The 27455-nt window shown below is 40.5% G+C and overlaps 1 protein-coding gene across 6 annotated transcripts in view; it reads right to left on the minus strand.

Annotated features, from left to right (window-relative positions):
- The window catches only part of LANCL1 (LanC like glutathione S-transferase 1), a 50658-nt gene extending 31657 nt beyond the window's left edge, over window positions 1-19001 (minus strand). For 3 of the 6 annotated variants that reach the window (XR_014491474.1, XR_014491475.1, XR_014491476.1), the window contains exons 1-3: window positions 18659-18895; window positions 13696-13813; window positions 1661-1868 (exon numbers count right to left, since the gene is read on the minus strand). Coding sequence is in view for 3 of the 6 variants with exons in the window: in XM_083354891.1 (XP_083211017.1) it covers window positions 1661-1868; window positions 13696-13813; window positions 18659-18739 (407 nt within the window). In the remaining 3 variants the exon portion in view is untranslated. The other 3 variants (XM_083354891.1, XM_083354893.1, XM_083354892.1) reach the window with 3 other exon arrangements.
- Window positions 19002-27455: the final 8454 nt, after the last annotated feature.

Genomic DNA, 27455 nt, shown 5'->3' on the forward strand with positions numbered 1-27455 from the left:
AAACAATTCCCCACATATAACTCTGAAAGTCAGCAAAAGTTTACATTCATAGTTCAAGCAGGTCAGTTATGCCGCCCAGAATTTCTCTTTAACAGCTGAGTTTCTCACAGGTGGTATCTATCAAGGTTGAAAGAGTTTTATCTGAAGTCTGGGCTTCAAGCCAAGTCTCTTTTAGGCAATAACAAGTTGTAATACCAAATGTCACCACAAGATGTCACTGATGCCATTTAAAGTTTTTTAAGTCCAAAATTTTTATAATCCTTTTTCCAGTTTTATTTTTTTGTAGATAAAAACAAAAGTCTTCAGTAAAAATAAGAAAACTTTTGGTACCCAAGTTTCAGAAACATATACATCTAATTAGATTGAAATTGTTCTTTTAGTGCTTTAACTCCCCTGGGTAGTCAGTCACCGCTATTCTTAGAGGGTGGGGCAAAAATTCCCTTCCCTCTCTCCTCACAGGGGGAAAAATACTTTGGGCAGCTTTTGCAGGAAAAGAAAATACTTAGGATTTTAAAGAGGATCAGATCTCACTCAGTTTCATCCGCGTTGCTTTAGACGTGCTTGATGGTAACTTTGACTTCGGCTGTCTGCAGCTTGGTGATGAGCCATATTGCTATGGCCGGTCTTTCCTCCGCCAGTTTGGAGGGTCCCCTCCTTGGTCGTCACCCCTACAGGGCATCTTCTGACCCTTTCCAGGGTCCCCCAGTGGAACGAAATCAAACGCAGAAGATAGAGTTTGTCTTCCAGCATCTGCGGCACCCGCGATGGCAAATACAGTTCTTATAGAGAATGTGTATCTCTCCAGTTCTGTTTATAACAAGCCATATGAGACTATGCTAGCATTGTGTATAACCATTTGCACAATATATGGGCTAGAGTCTCCAAAGTCCAGATCGGAAATTCCACAGAAGGTGATGGAGAATAAGTGAGCTAAGATCTTGTGGGACTGATCCAGAAAGATAGGCAGATACTAGCCAATAAACCACACACTGTGGTTGTAGATAAGGACGAGAAGACAGTGGTGATGTTATATGTAGCAGTCCCAAGTGACAGCAACACCAGGAAGAAGGAGTAGAAGCTGGACAAATAACAGGGCCTGAAGAAGGAACTACAGAATATGTGGAAAGTAAAGGACAAAGTGGTAACACTAATAGCATTTAGCAATAGCACTTAGACTCTACAGCCCTCTCTAAGCGGTTTATAGTCAGCATATTGCTCCTAACAATCTGGGTCCTCATTTTTCCGACTTCAGAAATATCACTGTTCATATACCATTGCTTTAAACAATAGAGACTTGAATATTTTAGCAGAATATAAATAGGAAATACATATTTGAATGAAAAACAATTAGCAATGAAACTTTAAATTCAGATTATTGTTCAAGGAAAACCTATGCAATTTACCAGTGTTTTCTCTATCTAGTCTAGTCTGTCAAAATTAATCATTATAAAAACAAATGTACTTCCCTTCCTAAATATTATAATTTAGTTAAGAATGACAGCTTTATTCATCATCCTATTATGTCTGAAATAATAGATGTTGCACTGCAAAGATCAACCTTCTGGTGGAAACAGCTTTCTCTCTCCATAAGTAAGGCAATACATATCATGAAGAGTTTAAGGTGTCACTGAGCATTTACTCAAATATTTTGAGACATTACCGAGCAATGCAATCTTCTGCCTGCTTGTCATTGTGTAGTTTATGATATACAACTGCAGCCACGGCCAAAGGTCCAGCATCTCCACATAAAAAAGTGATTGATCGCTTTGTCAAGCAACTAAGACTCTTCTTTATGTATCCTTGAGCCATCTGAAGATAGGATGGGTCTCCATATACCTCATATAGATGCAAATATAGCAAAGCAATGCCTGGAAAAAATATTACAAATAGCACTATTATTATTTAACCATTAATAACTAATAGTTTCATTTTGTTAATTATAATTGCCTTGACTTACGATGGCAACTGGAACTGGAATTTTGGTCATAGGTTGTGATGGTCCTAAGTCAAGGTACCCACAAGACCAGATGTAATATTATGACCATTTTTACAGCATTAAATCATGTATTAAACAAATCACATGGTCTTAAGTCTAAATCCATTCTCCTGAATTCACTTTTTACCAAAAAAACAGCAAAAGGAGAAACCAGCAAAAAACAGCCAGCCTAATCATGTGACTACATGACGCTGCAATCAGTTGTAAATGAGCCAGTTACCAAGCGTCCAAAGTGTAATCATGTGACTGTGCAGGAGGGGAATGGTAAAATTTATGATGGCTAGAAGTGATTTACAGGTTGTAAAGCCCCCTTTCCAATGCCATTGTAACTTTGGAAAATCATTAAACAGCAGTCATAAGCCAAAGATTACTATAAAATTATATTGCCTCCTTAAGTAACACCAGCTGCCTGCAATTAGTACAGGTTCACATCCCACCAGGCTCAAGGTTGACTCAGCCTTCCATCCTTCCGAGGTAGGTAAAATGAGGACCCAGATTGTTGGGGGCAATTAAGCTGACTTTGTAATAATGCCGCTTGGGGTGTGTGTGAAAGCCCTAATAAGCAGGCATATACATAGAATGAAGGCTACTGCTAAGCTTGTAAGCCGCCCTGAGTCTTCGGAGAAGGGTGGGATATAAATGGAATTAAAATAAAAAAAAATAAGACAAAGCCTTTTCAACTGTGCAGTAATACAAAATAGAAAATCATGTAATTACAGCGCTAGTATTTTTATGATAATCCCAAACCATAAAATATTTCCAAAAATAGGGAAATACATTAGTTACATTAAATGTACTATCTGCAGTCTAACCATAAATATCCATTGTCATATATTTAAAGATACTTTCTAGATAATTTTGGGTTAATACTCTTAGAGATGGACAACAGTCTGTATTCCTGACAATCAGGGTTACTATATACATGATACTCTTATTGACAGAAATTTATACTTGATGCTAATGCCATTAATAGATTTAATTTTTAAACCTAAATTTTTAATCTTTAATACCCTGGATCAACATTGACCTAGGGAAACAGGAATTATAAACCTAGCAAGTCATAAAATGCCAAGGTCAAAAAAGGAACAATGATTTACTGAAAAGAGAACATCAGAAAATGTGGATTATTTCCAGTAAAGAGGGAAAGTTGGTAAATATATTAAATACAAATGGAAACATTATTAATGTGAGTCTGAAGTCTTCAAGGAAACAGTATGCATTGTAGAGGCATTTTCAAAAATAAGTACTGTAGGAAAGAGTGACACACTGTAATTTCAGATTTTTCATTTTTTCAATTTATAGTGTACTTTCAAACTCATTAACCATTGCTAAGAGGATGCAGACCTCTGTACTTAAGCTTATATTAAAAATAAATAAATAAAGGGAAAGAAGAGCAGCTTCCAAAATTACTTTCTCTTGCTCATCGGATTTTTAAAATTTAGATCATTTTCTCATTCTGCATAGGTAATCTCCCAAGCGTCATACCATAGTCAATTCAATTATGCATGTATATTAAGGACAAATCTCCATTTCCTGCTGAAGTTAATAACCTTGTCCACTCTCTAGACAGTTTCTGTGATAGTACTATCAATGAAGACCGTAAAAAGGTATTTTATCGTAAGTCTCACCTGCAATGCGATGTACCTGAAACTATTTTTAAGAAGAAAATGCCCTATTCTGGATATCACCATATTTCTATGAGCTAATTAAGTCATAGCACAATATCAAAATTTTAACAGTAGCATGGAATAAGCAATATTTCCACATTTCAATTTGTATGATACGGAGTTTGCAGACTTTCGGGTTAAATGTCACTTTTGGTTGAAGTTTGCAGATGAAATAAAAAAATGGGTTCACAAAGAAAACTAGGTAAGGAAAATATATTATACAGGCCTGTGAGAATAATTAATACTCCAATTCTTAAAACCTAGCACTATCCAGATTTTTGCCTTTTTCTGAGTCTGAAAGTAAAAAACTGTAAACCTTTTCTTTTAGAATAGTAAGAATTTACATCTTTTAATTTTTAAAGAATGGCTGACATGTTTATAATTCTACAGAATGTACTGAATGTTTCATGACAGTTAAACCACTATGGTTATGGTCAAATCTTACATTCATTATTGTAATTACCTCTGATGGTACTGGTATGATACTATGTATTTCTTTAATAGTCCCTCCAATCTTATCTATAAAAGTTTGCTTTTTTTCTTAAGCAGCTAATTTCTCAAGCCGGTATATAGTAGTACAATGTAGTAGTTTGCGCTGCTCCCCCACCATAATTGGTTTACAAAAGAACCAAAAATCCTTTTCTTGTGCATTTGTTTACAGAGAGCTTAAACCTCTGAAGAAAGCACTAGCTGTATATACAAAATATAATTTACACTACAGTATATATTTTGCAAAGAGGAACTAATAGAAATATCCACTAAAAACCACTGAAGATGTGAATAGGAATGGCCTTCTACAGTTTTTGGAGTTGGCAATATAGAAGAAACCAGTTTATATCTAGATATTTAGATTTCTACTCTGAAGCATACATTTAATTTGTGGTTTTTAGATAAAAAGTAGAGATAGAAACTGATCACAAGTTTGTTCAGGACTCAATTGAGAAAATAGGTAACTGCAACTGAACCAAACTGTAATCTGAACTTAAATTTCTGACATCTTACTGGTTCTATTTTCCTAACATTGTAATTTTAAAAACTGAGATACAATTTGCAGAGTGAAAATATGCTTCTAAAAGGATAACTTTTTAAAAAAATTTGGAACTAACAAAATGATGCTTGCTGGCACAGTGGCCGAGGCAAGGGGAACGAGCGAAGTTAACACTATTACTGGAATGGGACCTTTAGGCACAGACCCTTAGCCACGCCTCCTTCGCCTCCCACCTCAGCCCATTTGCAGCCAGCTTTCCTTCTCTGCTGGTCCTCCCCCAGCCATTCTCCCTGGCCAATGGGCCCTTGGCCCTCTGCCCCACACCATTCTTCCTGGCCCATTCACTGAGGCATCCTTTGGCTGCAAGGGACAAATAGCCACCAGCCAATCAGATGGCAGGAAGAAGTCATGGTGCTGCAGGGGCAGCGTGCAATGGGCAATCGCAGTGGCTGTAGGGGTTGCAAGATTTTTTTAAAAAGTGCTGCGGCTGTTCCAAAAGTTTTGGGACCTTGCAGCTCTGGAGGGATGGGGAGTGGTGGCAGAAGTAGCAGTCACCAGGGCCAATGGGTGGGGCAGACAGGCGAGGGTGTGTTGGGGGGAACAGGAAGGGACAGAGGGGCGCCTCAAGGGCGCTTCACAATGACAGCTTGACTCACAACACAAACAAAAGAAGGGAGGAGGAGGACCAAGGCCAGTGCGGATTCTGGCATTGTGGGGAGGCTCGGCAGGCAAACATCAGGGGGTCGGAGGGAGTGCAGGTGAAAGGCAGGGCCAGGGCAGTGTCTGCGATTGCAGAGGTGGGAGGATGCGCAGGGGAATGGCAGGGCCAGAGCGGCGATTGCAGGGGGGCAGTTTCAGGCTGGCCATTTGGTGTGGCGCCCACGCCAGTGTGACATCAATGGGTGGTTGGCCTGCCACCATCCCCATCAGAAGCTGTGGCTTTACCTGCACACACCCATAAATGGGCTAAGGTGGGAAGCAAAGGAGGTGTGGCCAAGGGTCCGTGCCTAAAAGTCCTAGACCTGTTATTATTGTATCAAGGAAAAACCAGGCTGATTGCACAGATCACGTTCCAGCCTTTTCTGTCTGTTGGCAGAGAGTTCTATCCATTTAATTCTCTATAGAATTCTAGCATGACATGTCTTTAGGCTTTTATTGATACTATAAAACTGTCCATTTAAAAAATCTGCCTTACAGAGAGTAAGCAAAGCCCTATACTGCTGACACTGCAACTCCTCTAATCCAGAGGTCCCCAACCTTTTGGGCACCAGGGACCAGTTCCGTGGAGAGAGGTTTTTCCACGGACCGGACGGGGCGTGGTTTCATGTACTGTCTGCATCCTGCGGATGGGGCTTTGCTCGTTTGCACAGACTAGTTTCTGGTATGCCATAGCCCGGTGCCGGTCCACGAACTGGGGGTTGGGGACCCCTGCTCTAACCGCTCTAGCATAGGAGAAGAACTTTCAAGGGTAAGAGCGATGCACAGGATTTCAAGGCGGGGTAGGCAACAGAGGAGGCTACATAATAGATAAGGTGATATCACCTCTGGGCAGGCCAAAATTTGGGAATAACTTTTGGGGAATTTCTTACTTTAAAAAATTCACATGATATGGTTTGATAACACTACAGTTCTCAACAGTCCTCAATCTCAAAATGGAAGGAAACATGATCATTTTCAGCAATCATAATCAGAGGACATTCCAAAGGCTAAAAAATGAAAGTCTGCAGGTTGCCCACACAACCTGTGATGAGGAAGCAGCAGCACCTTTTAATATGCAGTATACAAGGGGACTGAGGACATCATTAGATGAGTGAGAAATACTTTGCCCTTCAGGGAATCTTTGAAGTTAATGGAAAATACCATGGCTTCTTTTCAAAAGGTAGTTCTATGCAATTTTGGCAGTTTTAATGAAGTTTAAACAGATCCCTACTGCTAACATGGGAAGAAATGTAAAATTAACTTTGCTGTTAAACCTCAGTCCCAGCATATGTCTAAATGGCATCAGCCTCTACAACAGATAAAGTGTGAGTGGAAGGGTTGGGGATGGTCTCTCCCAGCATTATTTATTAGCAGTCATATATTCAACAGAGGCAGTTAAGGGAGAACACTTTGATCCAATTCATTTCTTGTAATCTGAAATCACACTGAATACCTTAGTAAATTCAAAATCTTGGAAGGTACTGGGTATGAAAAATGAAGGAGAATACATTTTATGGTAACAACACATTTCATTTCATTGGAAATGGCCAGGTTTGCAAAGAAAAATCTGTAAGCAGAAAATAGATTTGACTGGTGGGATCTAGGAAGGCCTTTTTAGCTGCTGACCCTGCATTATGTAACATCTTGCCATCAGAGGTGAAGAAAGCCCCCAAAATCTTGGCCTTCCACAAAGGGATCAAAACTTGGCTGTGTAGCCTTGCACGGGAGGGTGGGTGGGGAAGAACACATTATTTTGATTTTAATGTTTAATTTGATTCAATTGTACACCACCCAGAGACCCTCTTCAAGACAGATAGGTGGTTAAGAATTATAAAATATAAATAAATAAATGAGACAGAAGTACTGAGATTGTAAAATTAGATTCTAAAAGCCCCATCTACTACAATACTACTGAGAATAAAAAACAAGAGACTATAGACAAAACCAGCATGGCTTCATAAAGAACCCTCTAATTAACTGAGAGACAAAAAGGACAAGTACAAAAAACAGAACGAGGGACACAAAACTAAAACCAAATAAATGCCAGCAAATAGCTTGAATCTGCAAGTTTCCTGGAGTCAGAAAACTCAGAACGAACCAAGACTAGCAACAAATGTCAAAAATAATAATAAAGGGTTCTTTCAACATATAAAAAACAAAAAAGTCAAGGAAACAATTGGTCCACTTATGGGAGAAGATTGCAAGGAAAGTGGAACTGCTTACGGTAATTCATTCTTTGCATATGTCGTTATGCAAACGAAAAAAATACTCCAAGCTATCAAAAGCAGTACTGTGGGAGACAAAGTAGGAATACAAGTCAAAATAGGTGTGAATTAGCCTTCTGATATTTGAGGGGCTGTCACAGGGAAGAGGGGGTCAACCTATTCTCCAAAGCACCTGAAGGCAGGACAAGGAAGACAGAAGGTGTAAGATTAAAGAGAGATTAAACCTAGAAATACAGAGAAATTTCCTTACAATGAGAACAAATCAGTGGAACCATTTGCCTCCAGAAGTTGTGGGTGCTTCATCACTGGAGGTTTTCAAAAGAAGATTGAGCAACTATTTGTCCTGAATCACACAGGTCTCTTATTTGAGAATAACCCTGTTATTCTGTTCTACAAGACAATTCTATCCTTAACATAAATCATTTAAGATTTTGCATGTCATGTATATATGTCATGTATATGACATATGTGTTATGTACAGTTGCAAGAAAAAGTACGTGAACCCTTTGGGATTATGTGGAGTTTTGCATGAATTGGCCATAAAATGCGCTCTAAACATCATGTAAGTCACAACAATAGAAAAACACAGTCTGCTTAAAATAATACTACACAAACATTAGCTGTTGTCATGTTTTAATTGAAGATAAGATGGAAACATTCACAGTGCAGGGTGGAAAAAGTATGTGAACCTTTGGACTTAATAACTGGTTGACCCTCCTTTGGCAGCAATAACCTCAACCAAACGTTTCCTGTAGTTGCAGATCAGACCTGCACAACGATCTGGAGTAATTTTGGACCACTCCTCTTCACAAAACTGTTTCAGTGTAGCAATATTCTTGGGATGTCTCGTGTGAATCGCTCTCTTAAGGTCATGCCACAGCATTTCAATCGGGTTGAGGTCAGGACTCTGACTGGGCCACTCCAGAAGGCGTATTCTGTTCTGTTGAAGCAATTGTTTTGTTGAATTACTTGTATGCTTTTGGTCATTGTCCTGTTGCATCACCCAACCTTTGCGGAGCTTCAGTTGGCAGACAGATGGTCGTATGTTTTCCTGCAAAATGTCCTGATAAACTCTGGAATTCATTTTTCCATCAATGACAACAATCCGTCCAGGCCCTGAGGCAGCAAAGCAGCCCCAAACCATGATGCTCCCTCCGCCATGTTTTACAGTGGGGATGAGGTTTTGATGTTGGTGTGCTGTGCCTTTTTTTCTCCACACATAGTGTTGTGTTTTTCCCAAACAACTCAATTTTGGTTTCATCTGTCCACAGTATATTTTGCCAGTAGTGCTGTGGAACATCCAGGTGCTCTTTTGCAAACTTCAAACGTGCTGCAATATTTTTTTGGACAGCAATGGCTTCCTCCGTGGTGTCCTCCCATGTACTCCATTGTCATTTAATGTTTTCCTTATTGTAGATGTGTCAACAAAAATGTTAGCATGTGCCAGAGATAGCTGACACTCTAGGATTCTTCTTTACCTCATTAAGCATTATGCGCTGTGCTCTTGCAGTCATTTTTACAGGACGACCACGCCTAGGGAGAGTAGCAACAGTGCTAAACTTTCTCCATTTGTAGACAGTCTGTCTTACCGTGGACACATGAACATCAAGGCTTTTGGAGATACTTTTGTAACCCTTTCCAGCTTCATGCAAGTCAACAATTCTTGATCGTAGGTCTTCTGAGAGCTCTTTTCTGCGAGGCATGGTTCACATCACACAGTGCTTCTTGAGACCAGTAAACCCAAAACAGGTGTGTGTTTTTAAAGGGCAGGACAGCTGTCGGCAACACATCCAATATCATCACACTGATTGGAGTCAAGGTTGGCTCACTCCTGGCTCCAATTAGCTCTTGGAGAAGTTATTAGGCTATGGGTTCACATACTTTTTCCACCCTGCACTGTGAATGTTTACATGTTATGTTCAATTAAAACATGACAACAGCTAATATTTGTGTAGTATTATTTTAAGCAGACTGTGTTTTTCTATTGTTGTGACTTACATGACGTTTAGAGTGCATTTTATGGCCAATTCATGCAAAACTCCACATAATCCCAAAGGGTTCATACTTTTTCTTGCAACTGTATATCACATGTTTGTATGCTAGATTTTGTATGTCAAAACAAATACTGTAATAAATTCCTCCATTTCACCAGCTATATTCAAGAAACACAAATTCTCCTTAAAAAAAACCCTTACTCAACCCGTTTAAATGTAGATTTTTTTGTTATTTGCATAACAAATAACTTTAATCCAGTTTAAATTAAACATTATGATTTATTGATTAGCTGTATGAACTGATTAAAAGTGTAACTGATTAACAAGAGAATGTGCCCCCTCCTTATGATCTGAGCAGACATTTTTAGAAAATTGATTTTCAATAAAAGTTCTTGGAAATGCTTCCTCCCGCTATCTCTATATGGGCTTATTTACAGTGGAAATTTATAGGTATTGGGTATGATTTCTTTAAACAAGCAATCATCAAAATTCATGTTTTATTAGCACTACAATATGAATGCAGAATATTGTTTCAAGGAATATACATGGGCATATATGAGTGTGAGAATCCAAAATAGTACTTTAGCATTTTCTACAATATAACGTTTCTCAGAATATCCCCATTCCTACTAAAGTAATCTGTACTGCTAGTAAGAATGTGGGACCAATCCTGATTGAAACTATGCAAAGGGGTGAATGAGGTTTAAACATCACTCTTTACTCACTTGGTTTGCAACATGTTCCTACCTCTAATGAAGTACTTTAGGAAAAAGGAAAAAAAAGAACAGAATTGACAATTTAGTATTTGTTTAAGACCTTGCCAAAGCTGATATTTAAAATGTAATGTTTTATTCAAGTGTTAATCGTTTAAAAAGAGTTTGCCCTGAGTTTGAACACTTAGCTTAAAAGCCTAAGGAGGTTTCATTGAATGAAGCATATCCTAGAAAGTAAATGTTGCAAACATGTTGGACCTTTATGTCCTTAATATCTATGGCAGTGCTTCTCAATCCTGGCAACTTTTAAGATATGTGGACTCAACTCACAGAATTACCCAGCCAGCATGCTGGTCTAAAGAAACGCCCATGCCACCAATAGAATGAAACCAAAGTTGTGCCAGAACAGGAGAACTGAGAAAGTTTTTTGTCTGAGAAGACATAAAGAGAAGGATAGTAGCCTAAAAGAGAAAGAACTTAATGTATTGATCCGAGTCAAATATTGTTACAAAGTGGTATACATTAAAACAAAAATCAACTAAAACAGCTTCAAAGCTCAATAAAAATACAACCATTACACATATACATCCGTGCTGAAGCTCCCAAATGCTTCCTGCTTGCAATGTGTGGGGGAGCAACATGGTCTTGATGGTCTAGTCCAGGGGTCGGCAACCTGAAAAAGCAAAAGAGCCACTGGAAACTGGTTCCATCACACATAAAAAAAAGTGGGAGCCACGCGCGTGCATCCACGCACACGCATAAAACAAAATGTCCAAGTCACGCTGCTAGGATAGTCCAGAGGAAAATACAGTAAATGCATTACGCACATGTTTGTTCAGTGAATCAAACCGTGAGACTAAAAAAATGAGAGGTCGCGGGAGCCAAACACCCACCCCCTCCCTTAAATGCCATGTTTAAAATATATGAAACCATTAACAGAAGCGGAGTGGTGGGAAGATATTGTAATTGCGGGATTGGCGAATTTCCCTCCATGTAAATTGGAACTGACATAATGTTTTCCCCCCCCCCACTCCCCTTCTCCAACTTCGCCGTCTGAACAGACGGAAGGAACCGCAGGTTCAGGCAACGGTCTGATTCTCGCGGTACTTAATTAATTAATTAATTAATTTTATTTGTATACCGCCCTTCTCCCGAAGGACTCAGGGCGGTGAACAGGGCAATACATGTTAAAAAAACAGAATACAAAAATTAAAAAAAGATTAAACAAGTGCCCAGAACTCTTGATAGATTAAAACGCATTTAAAAATAATAAAAACCCAACCCCCTCCCATCAGGCCAGGCCAGCTTGTTCAAAAAGATACGTCTTTAGATCACGCCGGAAGGAGCGAAGGTCGGGCGCCATCCGGAGCTCAACCGGAAGATGGTTCCATAAATCCGGCGCGCCCACAGAGAACGCCCTCCCCCTGGGGGCCGCCAGTCGGCATTCTTTGACCGGAGGCACCCTGAGGAGACCTCTGTGGGAGCGTATTGGGCGGAGGGAAGTTGATGCCGGCCGCAGGTGCTCCCCAAGGTATCGCCGTTTCTCCCCCTCCCCCCCAGTAGACTCGCGGAAAGGATTTGAGGGGCTTATTCAACCCAGCAATGAGTTATTCAAAGCGGGAGCTGCATTGATCTCAGAGGAAGCGGAAGGGGAACAAGATTTGAGCCACCTGGCCGCTACGTGAGCGGCCGAAAAGGGAAAAAAAACCTCTCTCTCTCTCCGGCGGGCCAGGGAGCGGCTGGTGGTGAGGACTCCACCAATGGAGAGAGGCCGCCAACCTGACTGTAATAATCCAAGAAGTGGTGCCTGAGGAGATTCCTCAAGCGGGCTGCAAGGCTATTGACACAAACTTTCTCAACGGTGTTTATAAGCGCTTCAGGCAGAGAAATCCCGGTGCCTGAAGCATTTTATATTCTCTCTTCCTTCCACTCCGCCCGCCGCCCCCCCACACCCTCCCGACGATTTCCCCTTTTCTTATTTTTTCATTTTTGTTAAATTAGCGATCCTTAGGACTGCTTAGGAAGCGAAGCATTGAGGTTTCCCCCTCGCCTCCCCACGTTTATGCAGCGTCTTGGGAAGAGCTGCTCTACCTCCTCTTCGGTTTAGCGCTGGTGTTTGACAGTCTTGCCCTCCCTTCCCCCGCCGTTAGCCAGTGCATAAAACAAAAACGTTTTGTTTTTTGTGCATGCGCGTGGTACACGCGTGCGGTTCCACTTTTTTTTATGTGGACGCACCTGCATGCCAGCGGCGACGGGTCTCCGTGGTGACAGGCGCTGGATTGCGGCACCGCCTTCAGCCTGGGCACCGCTGGAGCCACCCCCAGGACCTCCAAACTGCCGCCCGAACACCCGTTTGGAGACCTGCTGGTGCAGCACCAGCAGGTCTCCAAACGGGTGTTCGGGCGGAGGTGCGCACGCACCTCTCCAAAGGTTTGGAGAGCGCGCGCAGCTCTCCAAACCTTTGGAGTGGTGCATGCGCACCTCCTCCCGTTCGGAGTGGTGCGCGCGCATCGGGCGACTGGGAGCCGCAGGAGATGGCTCAAAGAGCCGTATGCAGCTCCGGAGCCGCGGGTTGCCGACCCGTGGTCTAGTCTAGTGAAAGGCCTAGGGATTCTGTTATTTCAGGGGGAGGCTGTCCAAGGAGCTGGCGCCATGATAATGAAGGCATTATTTCCAGGGACCTGCTAAATGGCATGATTGTATTGATAGTACCAGTAGCATACCCACTGTGCCAGATCTGGTGGGGCAGGCAGAAACCACTGTAGAGAGGCAGTCCCAGGTCTCACACCATGTGTGGCTTTAAAGTGACCAGCACCTTGAATTGCACCCAGAAGCCTACTGTGAATCATTGCAGCTCACCTAGCTCTTAAATGAATCAAGTGACAAGATTGCACAGCATATGGTTTAGTTTTTCTAAAACTCAAGTCCACAATAGTTTATTCATTAATCATGGTTAAGTGCGATGGATGCAAACATACTCCTAATATATTTCAAAAGAATAGTGAGAAACTGGCTTATCTAAAAGCAAAGTAACAGTAAACTAGATTAGAATTCCAGTATAGCAACACAGAGACATCTCTGATAAGGTAAAAAGGATGGCAGCCATTATCAATCAGATGCAATGACAGCAAAAAGGGGAAAACTATTTTCTTTTATTTATTTCTCTGTCCAAAGAATTACTATCACATTTGGGAATACTTTGGAAATTCAGGAGATAATCCACCGTGAAAAAATCAGATAGCTTACACATACCTTGATAAATAACATTTGAGGATTCCCCAAGTCTTTCCTTCTTCAAGACAAATTCAATCCTAGCAGTATAATAAGACCATATGTCCTCCAGCCATTCTTTAAATATCCAGAGTTTAAAAAGTGCTATTTAACATTCACATTTTGCAGGTCTCCCATCCTACCTGCCCAGCCAGTATAACAAGTACAGTCCCTGGGGTCAGCAGATTTCAGACCTCTTTCCATGTGTTGAAGAAGCTCCTTGACTTTATTATTCAGATGCTGAGTGAATTCAGGAGTGAGCTGTAGATGTTAATAAAAACACAGCAGTTATGTCTCAGCAGACAGACTGTCACTTATCAAGATGTGCCAAACTAAGTCCTTTGAAAGGCTCTACTTTTAAGAGAACCACCTTTTTAGAAGTGAAAAGGAAATAAACAGCTGCCAGACTGGAAGCAGTAATTTAAAAAGGGAAAGAAGAATCCAAATTCATTTTTATAGCAAACCCTACGTCTTCAGCCACATTTTCCTCCAAGTAACAATTAAAAACTGAACCTTAAATATTTAAAACTATTTCTCTCCCCTGGTGATACTGTACAGTGGCTATCCATGCCTATTACCCTGAGGTTATTGGAGTGCTGTACTTTCCCCTGAGGGGGCCTTGAAGGCCACTCAAATTTTTAAGGGTAGATTCTGCTAGATGATTGCCATTAGTCAAAGAGGACAGAAATATTATCATACAATATTACTTGACAGTCTGTGCTGATTCACCAGAATTCTACCGCGTGGAAGCTTTTCTACAGGGCACTATAGATTAACCAGCATTTGCTGGGGTAAGCATAAAAAGCTTGAAGGAGATATCCATTTCTTAACAAAGTCTAGTATTATCAAGGCTCTAAGCTTAAACACCCCTTTCAGGTTTGAAACTTTGCGATGAACACTGGCATCATATAGAAATACATGCATAACATAAAGGTTGAAAGGGAAAGGGAAATTATGCATAAGTCCATTACTACAGGAGATCCTAACATGGAGATCCATCCTATTTAAAGACCTTCAGCAAATCAAAGAATTGTGCCTCATAAAGGACCAAATTCTGTCTCCTTGTAAACCCATTATTTCTTGACCTGTACTCTGGTACAACTCTGAAGGCTTCTGTCATCCACCATTTCAAAGATAAATGGTTATTTCTCTTTGATATTCTATCTATGTTGATGCAGCCTAGGATTGCAGTTATTTATAGCTGCATCCCATTGTTGGTTCATATAGTTTGTGATCACAAAGCAGCCAGAACTTTTTTGTTAGTACTTCCGCCCAGCAATTCCCTCCCACCATTTGAAAGTCCACAACCAAATATAGGACTTTGCATTTATCCTTGTTGAAATTATTCATCCGGTTTTTATACATTGTCAAAATCCCCCTGAACCCTGATACTGTCATCCAGAGTATCTGCTACTACCTCCCTATGTTGTCTGAATATTTGGTAACCATATTTTGTTACCCTCCGCCAAATAGTGAATGTATTGAATAGCTAGAGGCTAGAACAGAACCCTATAGTCCAGGGGTGTCAAACTCAATTTCATTGAGGGCCGCATCAGCATTGCGGTTGCCCTCAGGGGGGCGGGTAGGTGTGGCCAGGGTGGGCGTGGCTAGAGTGCATATGGCCTACTGGGTGGGCGTGGCCAGCTCTACATCGTTCGCATCAAGGGTGCCTACGGGGGCCTGGGCAGGAGTGGGACAGATCTGAGGGTCTCTGGCGGAAGGAGGATCTCTGGGCCAGGGCCAAGGCAGTGGGGGCCGTTCCCTCACTGTTTCCAGGATGGCTTCGCAGGCCGCATGAAACCACTTTGCGGGCCGGATCCGGCCCCCGGGCCTTGTGTTTGACATGTCTGCTATAGTCTATCACTTGACACTTCCAGCTGCCCACCAAATCACTACATACTTATTGGAGACAATTGTTTAAGCTGCTCTGTCTCCATTTATGGATTATGTGTGATATATAATAAACTGTACTAATACAATTCATGTTGAAAAGAGCCCTTACATATTAAACAAGCCTGCATTAGATAGTTAGGAGCATCCACATTTAGTCTTCCTCTGCTTATTTTGCTTCATTAACAAAGCTTGAGGAGGAATTACTTTTGATATTCTAAAGGCCATACTAGAGAGTCAAGCCTTCTCTGCTTTGCTTGAAGCATTACTTCTTCTTGATGTATACCAAACCAATCTGATTTATATATTCATTTCTGACACTGGAACTGTAATGTGCTTGAAACTCTCCACCCCAACTCCTGAACCACATCCCTTTCATTATTTAGATGGATATAAGTAACTACCCTGTGACAAGAGGAACACTAGTTATGTGTTATGTAAACACAGAAAGTCCAATGATGTCTAAATACGATAGGCCACTTTACATTCCCAGTTGACTAAACAAGTGTTAATACATTTTTTTCTCTGTTTTCTCTGTTTTATTTTGTTAAGTTCCAAGAATTGGTTATCCTATTATAAAATTTGTTAATTCCCCTGTACAGACACATTTAAATTGCTTTTCAGAAAATGCACAAGTGTCATAATGATGTTGACAGCAGGAACTAAATAGGTTCTGGTGAAACCTCTTCAGACCATTCTGGATATGTCCTTTAATCTGTTCTTAAAGAAATACTTCAAAATCATTTTAGACTATATAGATTTGCCAAAGATAAAGGTACAGAGTTGGCAATTAGATGTCTTTGTAACGGGCTTACTGGTGCAGCACTTTGTCCCATGCTCTTTAGGCACCTGAGTTAAGATTTGTAAAGATTGCTAGATAACATGCCTTCAATGGCCTCCAGAATGTATAGCCTCACAATACCTAGTCATTGTCAGCTATTACAAGTAAAAAAAAGGCTGTACTGTGTTGTCTGAAAAGGGCTCAGATACATGCATCTTATAGAGTCAAACTCAGCTAGTATGGCTTCAAATAAGTTTGGACTGAAATATACAGATAGCAAGTTTAGCAAGTGCATTAATGACCATTTGCAATTACAACGATGATGAAAAATTAACTTTGCGGCCAATCCTCATAAGTCTGTAAAGCACAGGAAGTCTGAAGTAAGATCATAAACACAGTTGTGGTTTCACTTAGCTTTGTTTAATAACCAAATTGCTGGCCCAATTGTGGTAGCTAAATGAAGACCATCCATACACAGCTAAAAACAAATGCAACATAACTGACACATCTGCTTATAACTGATGTTTAACCTGAAGCAGAATACATTTTTCATAAAGTGTTAGGTATATAAAATCTTAATTAAAAACAATAATTGGAACCATTTAAATGTAAATATACACATCGATGTATATAGCCAATATCTATAAAAGGAAGGCTTGGGTAAAGATGCTTCTCTAGGAGACATCTGAAACAGGTCCTAGCAGTTGCTGCCAAAGAACAATCTAAACCAACAAAAATGGATTCTTCTCTTGAATATTGTGATTCTTTGGAAAGAAACTGGTGTGATACCAGTCTTTCCCTGAATTAGTTAGGTCTTTATATGTCAATAACAAGATCCTCATCTTGATTTAAAGCTAACACACAGTCAGTGACATCTCTTCAGTACTGCTATATAAACCTGTTAAATGTTTCACTCAGCATTTATTGGTTCCCTTTTGATACTCTTCCACCTAAATTGCCTGACATTTTTTATGATTTCAGAGATATGGCAAACACTATGGTTAACACACCTGGGTTTTTACACTCATATTTGTGGATAGCACATCATATATTTCTCCACAGGATATTAGACACTTTATGCTCTAGCCAAAAATCTTATTGTGAATGTGTAGATTATCTTCTGAAGAAGTAAAGCTGTTGCCAAATATTCTGCCTAAGGGTACTGACAGAGTAATTACAGTTCAGAGTTCCTGGCTTTCCTAGGGACACTCTCATGCCACACCTTTCTCTAAAAATGCCAGTTGTATTCAGTGAGCAGCAGCTGCAAAAACATGTTTTAATCTGAGTTTCATAATCAAGACAATCTCAATATTTACAAGGCTTCCTTGGTTTGAAAGAATTCACTGGGGAAATGCCATGGTTTTGATTCTATGCTTTCCACATACCAACGTATGAGAGTGAATCTTGTTTCTTCGTAAAATCATAGGTGATGCAATTAAGAAAAAGAATTCCACTATCCTGCTCCCAATCAATTTTTTTATTTTTATTTTTTAATTTTTTTTATTTTAATCCCATTTATATCCCGCCCTTCTCCGAAGACTCACGGCGGCTTACAATCTAAGCACAAATCAAATGTGCTTAGCAACAGCCTTCATTCTATGTATATGCCTGCTTATTAGGGCTTTCCCCCCCAGCGGCATTATTACAAAGTCAGCTTATTGCCCCCAACAATCTGGGTCCTCATTTTACCTACCTCGGAAGGATGGAAGGCTGAGTCAACCTTGAGCCTGGTGGGATGCGAACCTGCACTGATTGCAGGCAGCTGGTGTTACTTAAGGAGGCATTAGCCCACTGCTCCACCAAGGCTACTAATAGTTTAACACAATTAAACTAATTCTGTCTTTACCTCACAATTGACATGACCTATTAATGTAGCTAAGTCAATAAGCACCCTTTAAAAATAGTCCCCCCCCCCAATTCCCACCACCATTCAGTCATTAAAGAATATTATGGAACTGTATTTCTCCACTTCAGTAGATGACACTAAAATTTATCTTCATTTATTCAAAACATACCCATGTTGCCTGATTTGGGGAGGCAATGTCTTTACAGAGCTTCCTTAAAAACTAAGAATTTCCACCTGTACAAACACCCTCAGGATGCTATACAAAGGTGGCATTACATAAACAGGAACACCACACAGTGCTGTAAAATAATACATATAATTTTTGTCAAACTGTCCTTGAATTCAAAGTAAGATTCATGACCTGGAATCTGGCAAACGATGTGTAAAAAGGTCTTTATGAAGTCCAAACTGAAACAATAAAAGTTACATCTTATTTACATTTATTTTCCAGATTGTCGGAGATTATAAGAGGAAAAAGCCCAAACGCTTTCTTCTTCCCTCGCGGCTGCCACCAAAACTGACTCTTATTTTTCAGGGAAAGAACCGCTTAAAAGGAGCAGCAAGCAGAAGCCAAAATCCAAGCACTCACCTTCCCTGAAGAATCAAAATATCCTGCGGCCAAGGATTTGTCGTAGTCTGCAAAGGGATTCGGAAAAGCCCTCTCAGCCATGGTGGCACCAGGCCTGCCGGGGGAAAAAGAAAGAGAGCCGCTCACTCACCACCCACCTACCACCGACCCACCCCCAGACAGACAGCTCCGGCCTCAATCGCAAGCCGCCGCGGGCGTTGCAGAGCAGGAGCAGCGCCTACTGCCGCACCCCTTGCAAATACCGCTCCCCGCCGCCCCCTAACACCGGTAGCCGCTCCTCCACCTGCCAAGAGAGGAAAAGGGAACGGCGGACGGCCCCGAGCCTGCGCCCGAACGGCAGCACGAGCCCTCCTTTGACTTCCGGTCCACGCCGCCCAATCGGCGCCTCGGGCCTCTACTCCACGCTGCCGGTTTCTTAAAGGGACCGGCGCCCTTTCAGTCTGACGCCCTGGCGAGCTGACTGGGTGACGGGCCCTCCTGGTCCTCGCCACGCGACCTGGGCAGCGCCCCTCGGACCCTACCCGGCTATTGTATTTGGAACAGTTTCTCCCTCGGGGGACTTCTTCGACTCGGATTGAAAGCCTGCAACTCCTTCTCCTGCGTCCCCACGCCCGCTCCCAAGTCACGGAGGCTGCAAACTTCCTGGGAAATAGGAAGCTCAGGGGTTTTTTTTTTCTACGATGTCTAGCATCGTGCAGAGTGACCAATATTAATCATGAAATCACATTATGGGCGTTTATTAAAGTGCAAACGCTAATATTGATCGTTATTGCGTTTTAATTTTTTGCAAATGCTTTTTTTACTTTTTAGCTGCGCGGGGACATTTATTTGAGATGGGCGAGAATATAAACCCATTAAATGCTGAAATCATCTACAGTAAAAAAAATTTAAATAGCTTACCTATGGATTCACATCATACTAAGCGCTGATTTGCTACAAAAACTGCAGTTGGTCTATTTTGCTGAATATGTTGAACAAAATCAAACGGCATTAGCAGTTGATTCAGTTTCTCCTGTTGCCCACTTCAGTTTCACTTCAGACCATTTCATGGCGCTTATTTTTAATAATTCTGCTCGCTCTTTAGATGCTCTTTATTTATCCTTTATCACTGAATACCAAAGCATGAAAAGTCTGCATTTCTCTGCTTTCTTTGACTACAGGTGGACCTCCATTTATAACCAAAGTTATGATGGCCTTGGAATTTTATGACCCATTCTTGCACACTGCTCCCATAATTATTCATATATTTTATTTGGCCTATGGAATCTATAGGGGTCATGCAATCACTGATACACAAATTTATTTTAAAACATCACCAAATATATATAAGAGCAATACAATATAGGAGATAACAAATTAAGATGAAACCATAATGAAATCACCATAATATGGATCAATAGAATTGCAATGGGATGAATGTCATAATTCAATATCTAAAGAAGCTAACCATCTAACTTCTGGTGTGGCTGCCTTGAAATTTCTTGAGGGTACATTCTTGAATTATATGTGTTAGAGCAGTGGTTCCCAAATTACAGTAAATGCTCAGCTTCATTTAGTCACCCTGACTCCATCCCGAATAAAGGGATTAAAAGGTCGTAAAAAAGAAAAAAAAAGTTTATGCCTACCCTAAAACCATGAATACTAAGTGTGTGAGTTACAGCAAGTCAAGTCTGGTTGTTATAAAATAAAATGGAAGGAGACAACCCCACCCCCCCAAGGTAAGCTGCCTTGAACATCTTCCTCTTCCTAAAATTATCATCAATAGTATTCTATTCCTATGTTAGAATGCAGGTATGTTAAGAAACCATTTTTTCGTGTAATAACCTGAAATGGTCTCTTATTTAAATCTGTAAAACAAATATACCACACTTGAAGGTAAATTCTTAGGTAAATATTATCAACATTTGAATCTGAGAGGCATTTTTAGTTACCTTGTTTCCCTTTATGTATAAGCTTAAGTCAGCCTTTGAGATAACCATTCCCCACATTAAAAATGAGAAAAGTCTATTCCCCAAATTAGTAAAATATTATTTTGGAGGTCTGTGTGCATACCACATTTTTCAGAAAAAAACCCATTCTCATACTGGCCTATAGTATTAGATATAAACACACATCAATTCATATGCTCATCCAAAGAGGACTGCAACACATTACAAGGTTTGGCTGACTCAAATATGAGTTTAGCTACAGATAAAGGGGTTACACTACTCGCGACGTCATGTGATGTTGCGTGATGTATCGTGACTTTTTCCCCATTGCCAGCATTGGGGTGGGCGCGGTTTCAGTATGATGCATCTGGCCTGCAGGCCAGCAGTTTGACATGCCTGAGTTACAGGATTGTAAAAAAGGGAGTTGCTGTAATCTATGAATTTATTATGTTATATTATTGTTGTACAATTTTGTTTTATTGTTCTGATCATTTATCAAATAAATCATAAGTAAAAGGCTGCTGCACTAGCCCTAGTACCAAAGATTGTTATATTTTTTCTAACTCTTTAATATCATTGGTTATTATCACACTGTGGCAGCTCATTCCAAAGATTAATGGATATCATCAAATCAGTGAGAAATATATTTTGGAAATGTATTTTGAAAATAACCAGAGCACATTTTTCCCTTCCTCATAACAAGCAACACAAAGGAGAAGATAAAATATGATTTCTTGTATAAACCACAGGGACACGCCGAGTTTGGCAGTGTGGATGTATTTACTACTCTTTTTTAATGTAAATTTTGTTGGTTTTTATAAGGGTGGGGAGGAAAATGAAGGAATGGGGTGTGGGGTTGGGATAGCGGGAAAGTTGGGGGAGGGGTTGGGTTTTCCCCCAATTACATTCAATATTTAGCAAATAGCATATTGTCTGGGTTGATATACATCAATAGAAGTAGTAAGAATAATGATTGATAACAATAATAGATACAGCAAATTATAGTAAATGATGATAAATTTTCAATCTATAATATTTTTCTTAGTAAAATAACGTCAAAAAATAAGTATCACATCCCTTTCCCTCTAATTTGTTTGTCTAGCTATTGATAAAATTTATTCCAGGTTCTATAGTAGACTAAATGCTCTTTTTCTTTAATCTCTAAAGTTAATCTGTCCATTTCTGCACAGTCTAATATTTTCTTGATAAGCATTTCTTCAGTTGGTAAACTCGTTTTTTTCCAGTATTGGGCATACATAATTCTCGCTGCTGTTAATACATGTAATATTAAATACCCAGAATGATAGATGGGATCTATCATTCTTAACAAAAACAATTCTTGTCATTCTTAGATGGGATCTATCATTCTTAACAAAAACAATTCTTGTCTAAATTCTATTTGTTTTTTAGATGGTTAATATTTAATATTTAATATTAGATGGTTAATATTTCTATCCCATAACTTTCCCCATTCTTCAAGTTCTATAGTGTGACCAAAATTTTTTGCCCAAATTATCATTTCTTTAACTTGTTCTTCCTCCATCTTTAGATTAAGCAGAAACCTGTAAAGTTTTTTTAATCAGCTTCTCATCTGTTTTTAACAATATACGATTGAGTTCTGTCTGTTTATTGTAGAGCCCCGTTGTTTTCAAGTCTTTTTCATGTCTTGTTTGAATTTGTAAATATGGCCACCATGCTAAATCAATACCTTGTTGATATAGGTCTTGTCTAGATTTCAATCTTCCTTCATTATCCAATAAGTCCTTATATGTTACAAGTTTATCATAATGAATTAAGTTTGGGTAAGCAAAAGCTTCTATTGTTGAAAGCCATTCAGGTATCGTAATATAAGTTTTTTCCTTTATTTTTTCCCATTGTAAGAGAAGTGCGTTTCTTATGGTATGGTTCTTAAAGTATCTATGGGCTTTATTCTTCCCATACCATAAGAAGGCATGCCAGCCGATCTGCAGGTCATGCCCCTCAAGATATAACAGTCTTTTATCTCTGAGTGTTATCCATTCTTTAATCCACATTAGAATAGCTGCTTGGTAATACAACTTACAATCTGGGAGTCTCAGTCCTCCCCTTTCTCTAACATCTTGTAACATTTTCACTTTAATTCGTGCTTTTTTCCCTTGCCAAATAAATTTCAATATTATGGTGTTCAGTTCATCAAAGAAAGCTTTTTCTAATTTTATGGGAATAGTTTGAAATAGAAAGAGTATTTTTGGTAAAATGTTCATTTTAATTGTAGCTATTCTCCCCAGCATTGAAAGTTGGAGGTTTTTCCAGTTTTCTAAGTCCAGTTTTATTGTTTTAGTAATTTTACATAGTTATCCTCTTTTATTGTTGCACATCTTACTGTTAAGTAAATTCCCAAATACTTAACTTTTTTGACTATTTGAAGGTTTGTTTTTTTCACGTTGCATTTTCTGTTTTTCTGTTAAGTTCTCTGTCAAGACTTTAGTTTTTTCTCTATTTATTATCAAACCTGCTAGATCACCATATTGTTCTATTGTATCCAACAATTTCGTGCTCGTTTCCAAAGGTTCTTCCAATATAAAAACCAAGTCATCTGCAAATGCTTGTAATTTCTATTTTTCACCCTTTATCTCTAGTCCTTTAATGTCAGAGTCTTGTCTGATGTTTCTATTCAATACCTCCAGAGTTAGTATAAATAGTAGTGGGGATAAAGGACATCCCTGTATTGGGCCCTTTTTAATATTAAAGTTTTCTGTATAGTCTCTATTTACAATTATTCTAGCAGTCTGTTTATCATAAATTGCATGGATTACATTCATAAAGTTTTCCCCAAAGTCCATTTCAGCAAATTGCTGGAACATGAATTGCCAATTTAGATTATCAAATGCTTTTTGTGCATCAAGAAATATCAGAGCCATCTGTTTCTCTGGATGGGCTTCATAGTACTCTAGACATCCAGGATTGTTCTTAAATTATTTTTTATCTGTCTTTTAGGTAAAAAGCCATTTTGATCAATATGTAAAACAGTTTTATTGTTTTAGTAATTTTACATACTTATCCTCTTTTATTGTTGCACATCTTACTGTTAAGTAAATTCCCAAATACTTAACTTTTTTGACTATTTGAAGGTTTGTTTTTTTCACGTTGCATTTTCTGTTTTTCTGTTAAGTTCTTTGTCAAGACTTTAGTTTTTTCTCTATTTATTATCAAACCTGCTAGATCACCATATTGTTCTATTGTATCCAACAATTTCGTATTGTATCCAAGTGTCTCATAATATGTATAAATTCACTGAAAAATTTCTTAATTCTTTCTGCCATTATTGAAGCAAAGATTTTATAGTCCACATTGAGTAATGAGATTGGTCTATAATTTTTTATATGTGTCAAGTCTGCATCTTCTTTAGGTATTAAAGTGATATTAGCTTCAGTCCATGTCTTTGGAATTTTGGTTTCCAGGAGAATTTCATTGCAAAGTTCTTTCAAAGTTGGAGTTAAGATATCTTGTAAAGCAGTATAGAATTCTGCAGGTAGTCTGTCTGGCCCTGGGGTCTTATCTTTTTTTTTGCCTTTTTATAGTTTCTGTAATTTCCATCATTGATATTGGTTCATTCAATATATTTTGAATGTCCTGGGAAACTTTTGGAAAGTTTGCTTTTTTAAAATATTGCTGTATTTTTTCCTTGGGGATTTCCTTTGCTTTGTAAAGTGTCTCATAATATTCTTTAACAATTTTTTTCATTGCGTCATTTTGAAACTGTATTTCTCCATTTATATTTTGTAATTTCTTTATCATTTTCTTTTCTTTTTCTTTTTTCCAATCTATATGCTAGCCATCTGCCTAGTGTCAACGCTGCTAACATTGAATGTTATTGCTTGACAAGAGATGAAGAAGTAGTTATTTCATATGTTAAAGTTGTGTATTGCTTTAAGAGATTGGATTAAGGCTGGGAGGGGGGAAGAGGAGGATTGTACCTCAAGGCCATGAAATTAAAGAAGATAAGAACTTGGTGGGTTTTCTAATGGAAGGGAAACTGATTCTTTAAATTAATTGGAGAATATGATTAATGACAAAATTAGAAAGGTGAAGAATTGTGTTTAATATATTGTGCAAGGGGGCGGAGATTTCAGATTCCAGCTTCCTTCGAGCAAGCATTTGCCAGTGTATTAGGCTAAGTAAAGGACTTTTAAGGTAAACAATGCCTCAGTCACTTGAAAAGCCCATATGTCAGAAACTTGACATCAAGCTGGAATCTTCCTACTTTTTAAACTAATTAGGGAGTCCCGACCTCCCATCGCTGTCTCCAAGTTTGGGAGGCAGTCTGTCAAAGAGTTGGGGAAGATTCCATCATGGAGGAAGAAAAATTGCCGGCACCAGCAGCCACCCCACCGGGGGAAGGACCAGCGAAGAAGCCGGCAGGGAAAGAGTTTCAGCAATCCTCCCAGCTGGGAGCTAGACCCAAACAACCAGGAGAAATGGTCTGGTTGTCAGAGTGGATTAAGCCCAGTGGAGACTCCAGGAACCTCGGAGCAGCCTTGCCATCCCCAAGGGCTTCAAAGGCAGAGGAAGTGGGACGACAGCAAAGAGAATCCTGCACATCATATTCCCCAGACCAGTGGGGAGCAGCCAGGCCAGCTGAGATTGAATACTCGGGTGAGTGGAAATATCCGTATGCAGCTCAAAGCCAATCAATTGACAATTTAGCAGAAAGGTTTGAAGAACTACAAGTGAGAAGCGCAGAACAGCTCCTGCCAAAAGAGGCCCCCAGCCCCCTTTTCGCAGAGCTAATGGCCCTCCAACCCCTGGAGTTCCCTGCTAGGGCCTCCAGTCCCACAGAAGAAGAGGAACTAGGGCCTGCTCAGCAGTGTGGAGTGTGGCAGTCCCCACAGAAGGAGGGGCAGCAACCTCTGAGCCTAAATCAGCTGATAGAGGCCTTGCAGCAGATTGGGGTGTTGCAGAAGCCTGGTGAGCAACAGCCAATTGGGGGACAACAATCCCATGGAGACTGGTCACCACCCCCAAGTGCCAAGCAACCACTGAGGGGCCCGCAAGTGAGGGAGGCACCACAGCATTTGAGACTAACACGACTGTTAGTAGATCAGTAGCAGAGGGTGCCACCATTCCCTGCAGCCAAAATCCAGAGTAGACAACAACCATTGAAGGGCCTACAACAGCAGATGGTGCCACAATGTCCCACCAACCAACAGCACCCACCCCTCAGACAACCACAGCAGGGGAGGCAGCAGCAGGGCCCAAATGTGCAACCCCTGGGCCTACAGCAGCACCAATGGGGTAGACAGCATCTGGGGGTCCAACAGTAGCAGTGGGGGCCCTGGCAGCCATTGAATCAACAACCAGGAAGGGGCCAGCAGCAACTGGGGACACAACAACAGCATTGGGGGCCCCAGCAACTGTTGATCCAACAACCAAGGGGGGACAGCAGCAATGGCCCCAGCAGCCATTAAACCAACAACTAGGGTGGGGCCAGCAACAATGGGGTCCCAGCAAGCAATGATGAGCCCACCTTTCAGAACAACCTTCGCTGGGGACCCAGAGAAACGGATTTTTTTCCTCAACCAGGTATGCTCTCACTTGAATCGCTGGGTCACATTTACCTGGACTTGGGTGCAATGGTCGATGTGATTGCATCCAACCTAGAGGGAGAAGTATCTGAATGGTTGAACAATTTATATAATGAGCAGGCCCCTGAATTGGAGGACCCCCACCTTTTCCTCCTGGGGCTGAGGGAAAGATTTGAGGACACATCCATCGCCCTCAAAGTGGAAGAACAAATCCATAAGGTAAAGCAAGCTGGCCGGCCTGCCCTAGAGTACATGCAGGAGTTTCGAAAGATGGCAGGTCGGATAGAGAGATGGCCTGAGCAATCAATAATTCAACTTTTTAGAGAAGGGTTAGACGACCACCTTTCTCAGGCTTGTATCTACTGAGCTGTGCCCAACCAGCTGCATGAATGGTACCAGGCAGCGGTGAAATTAGATGTCCAGCTCACCCACTATAAAAAACCTCTTCCATCTGAAGCTGCGCCAAAACCAGGATCCAGATGGCTACCACCCCCCGAAAACCCCCAACGACTGCTATTGCCAAAAGACCTAGACCACCTACAAGTCCGCCAATCAAGTGCTTTCAATGTGAACAGCAGGGACATCGAGCAGTGAACTGCCCAGTTCCTTACCCACAACAGCAGAGTAGACCAGATCCAACAACGAGGAAGAAACCCGTACAGCAGCCACCAAGATAAAAGTCCAACTGGGCCACCCAGAACCCTGTTACCCAGGTTACATCCCCCACCCAGGGTGACCCTGGCCCACAGACCGGACCCACCCCCACTTTACCCGGTTTTGACAGCGACGATGAAGGGGAGAACGACCTGATGGTGAGTCGATGCATCCTACCTTTTTTATTGCCTGCACACATCTGTCCTGTGTGCCATCGTTCACTCCCTAGAGACTAAAATGGACATTGTGAAATTTGAGCGGGCCATGAACAAGAAGTATATATTGGAGGTGGTGACCCTTTGAGAGCTGTATGCAACGAAATTTCATTTCAATGTATGCCGATTGGTGTACATTCAAAGTGACAATAAAGTTATCATTATCATTAAACTCATAATCCCTAAGTCAGGGGCACAAGTAGACCTGAAAGTGCTAGTCGATACTGGCTGCTCCCGATGCATCATTGGCCTATCATGCGCCTTGAGACTGGGCATACGGGCTAAGCCGCTCTCCAAACCTGTGAGGTTTGAGCAAGCCGATGGCTCCCTAATGGGAGGTACTTTAATCACACAATTAATGGAGCCCTTACACCTAGAAATAGGTGAGCACTGGGAGTTTATTTGCTTCCTGGTAGCTCCAAAGATGTCTGAGACT

Source organism: Vipera ursinii, assembly GCF_947247035.1.
Source record: "Vipera ursinii genome assembly, chromosome: 1".
NCBI classification, from domain to species: Eukaryota; Metazoa; Chordata; class Lepidosauria; order Squamata; family Viperidae; genus Vipera; species Vipera ursinii.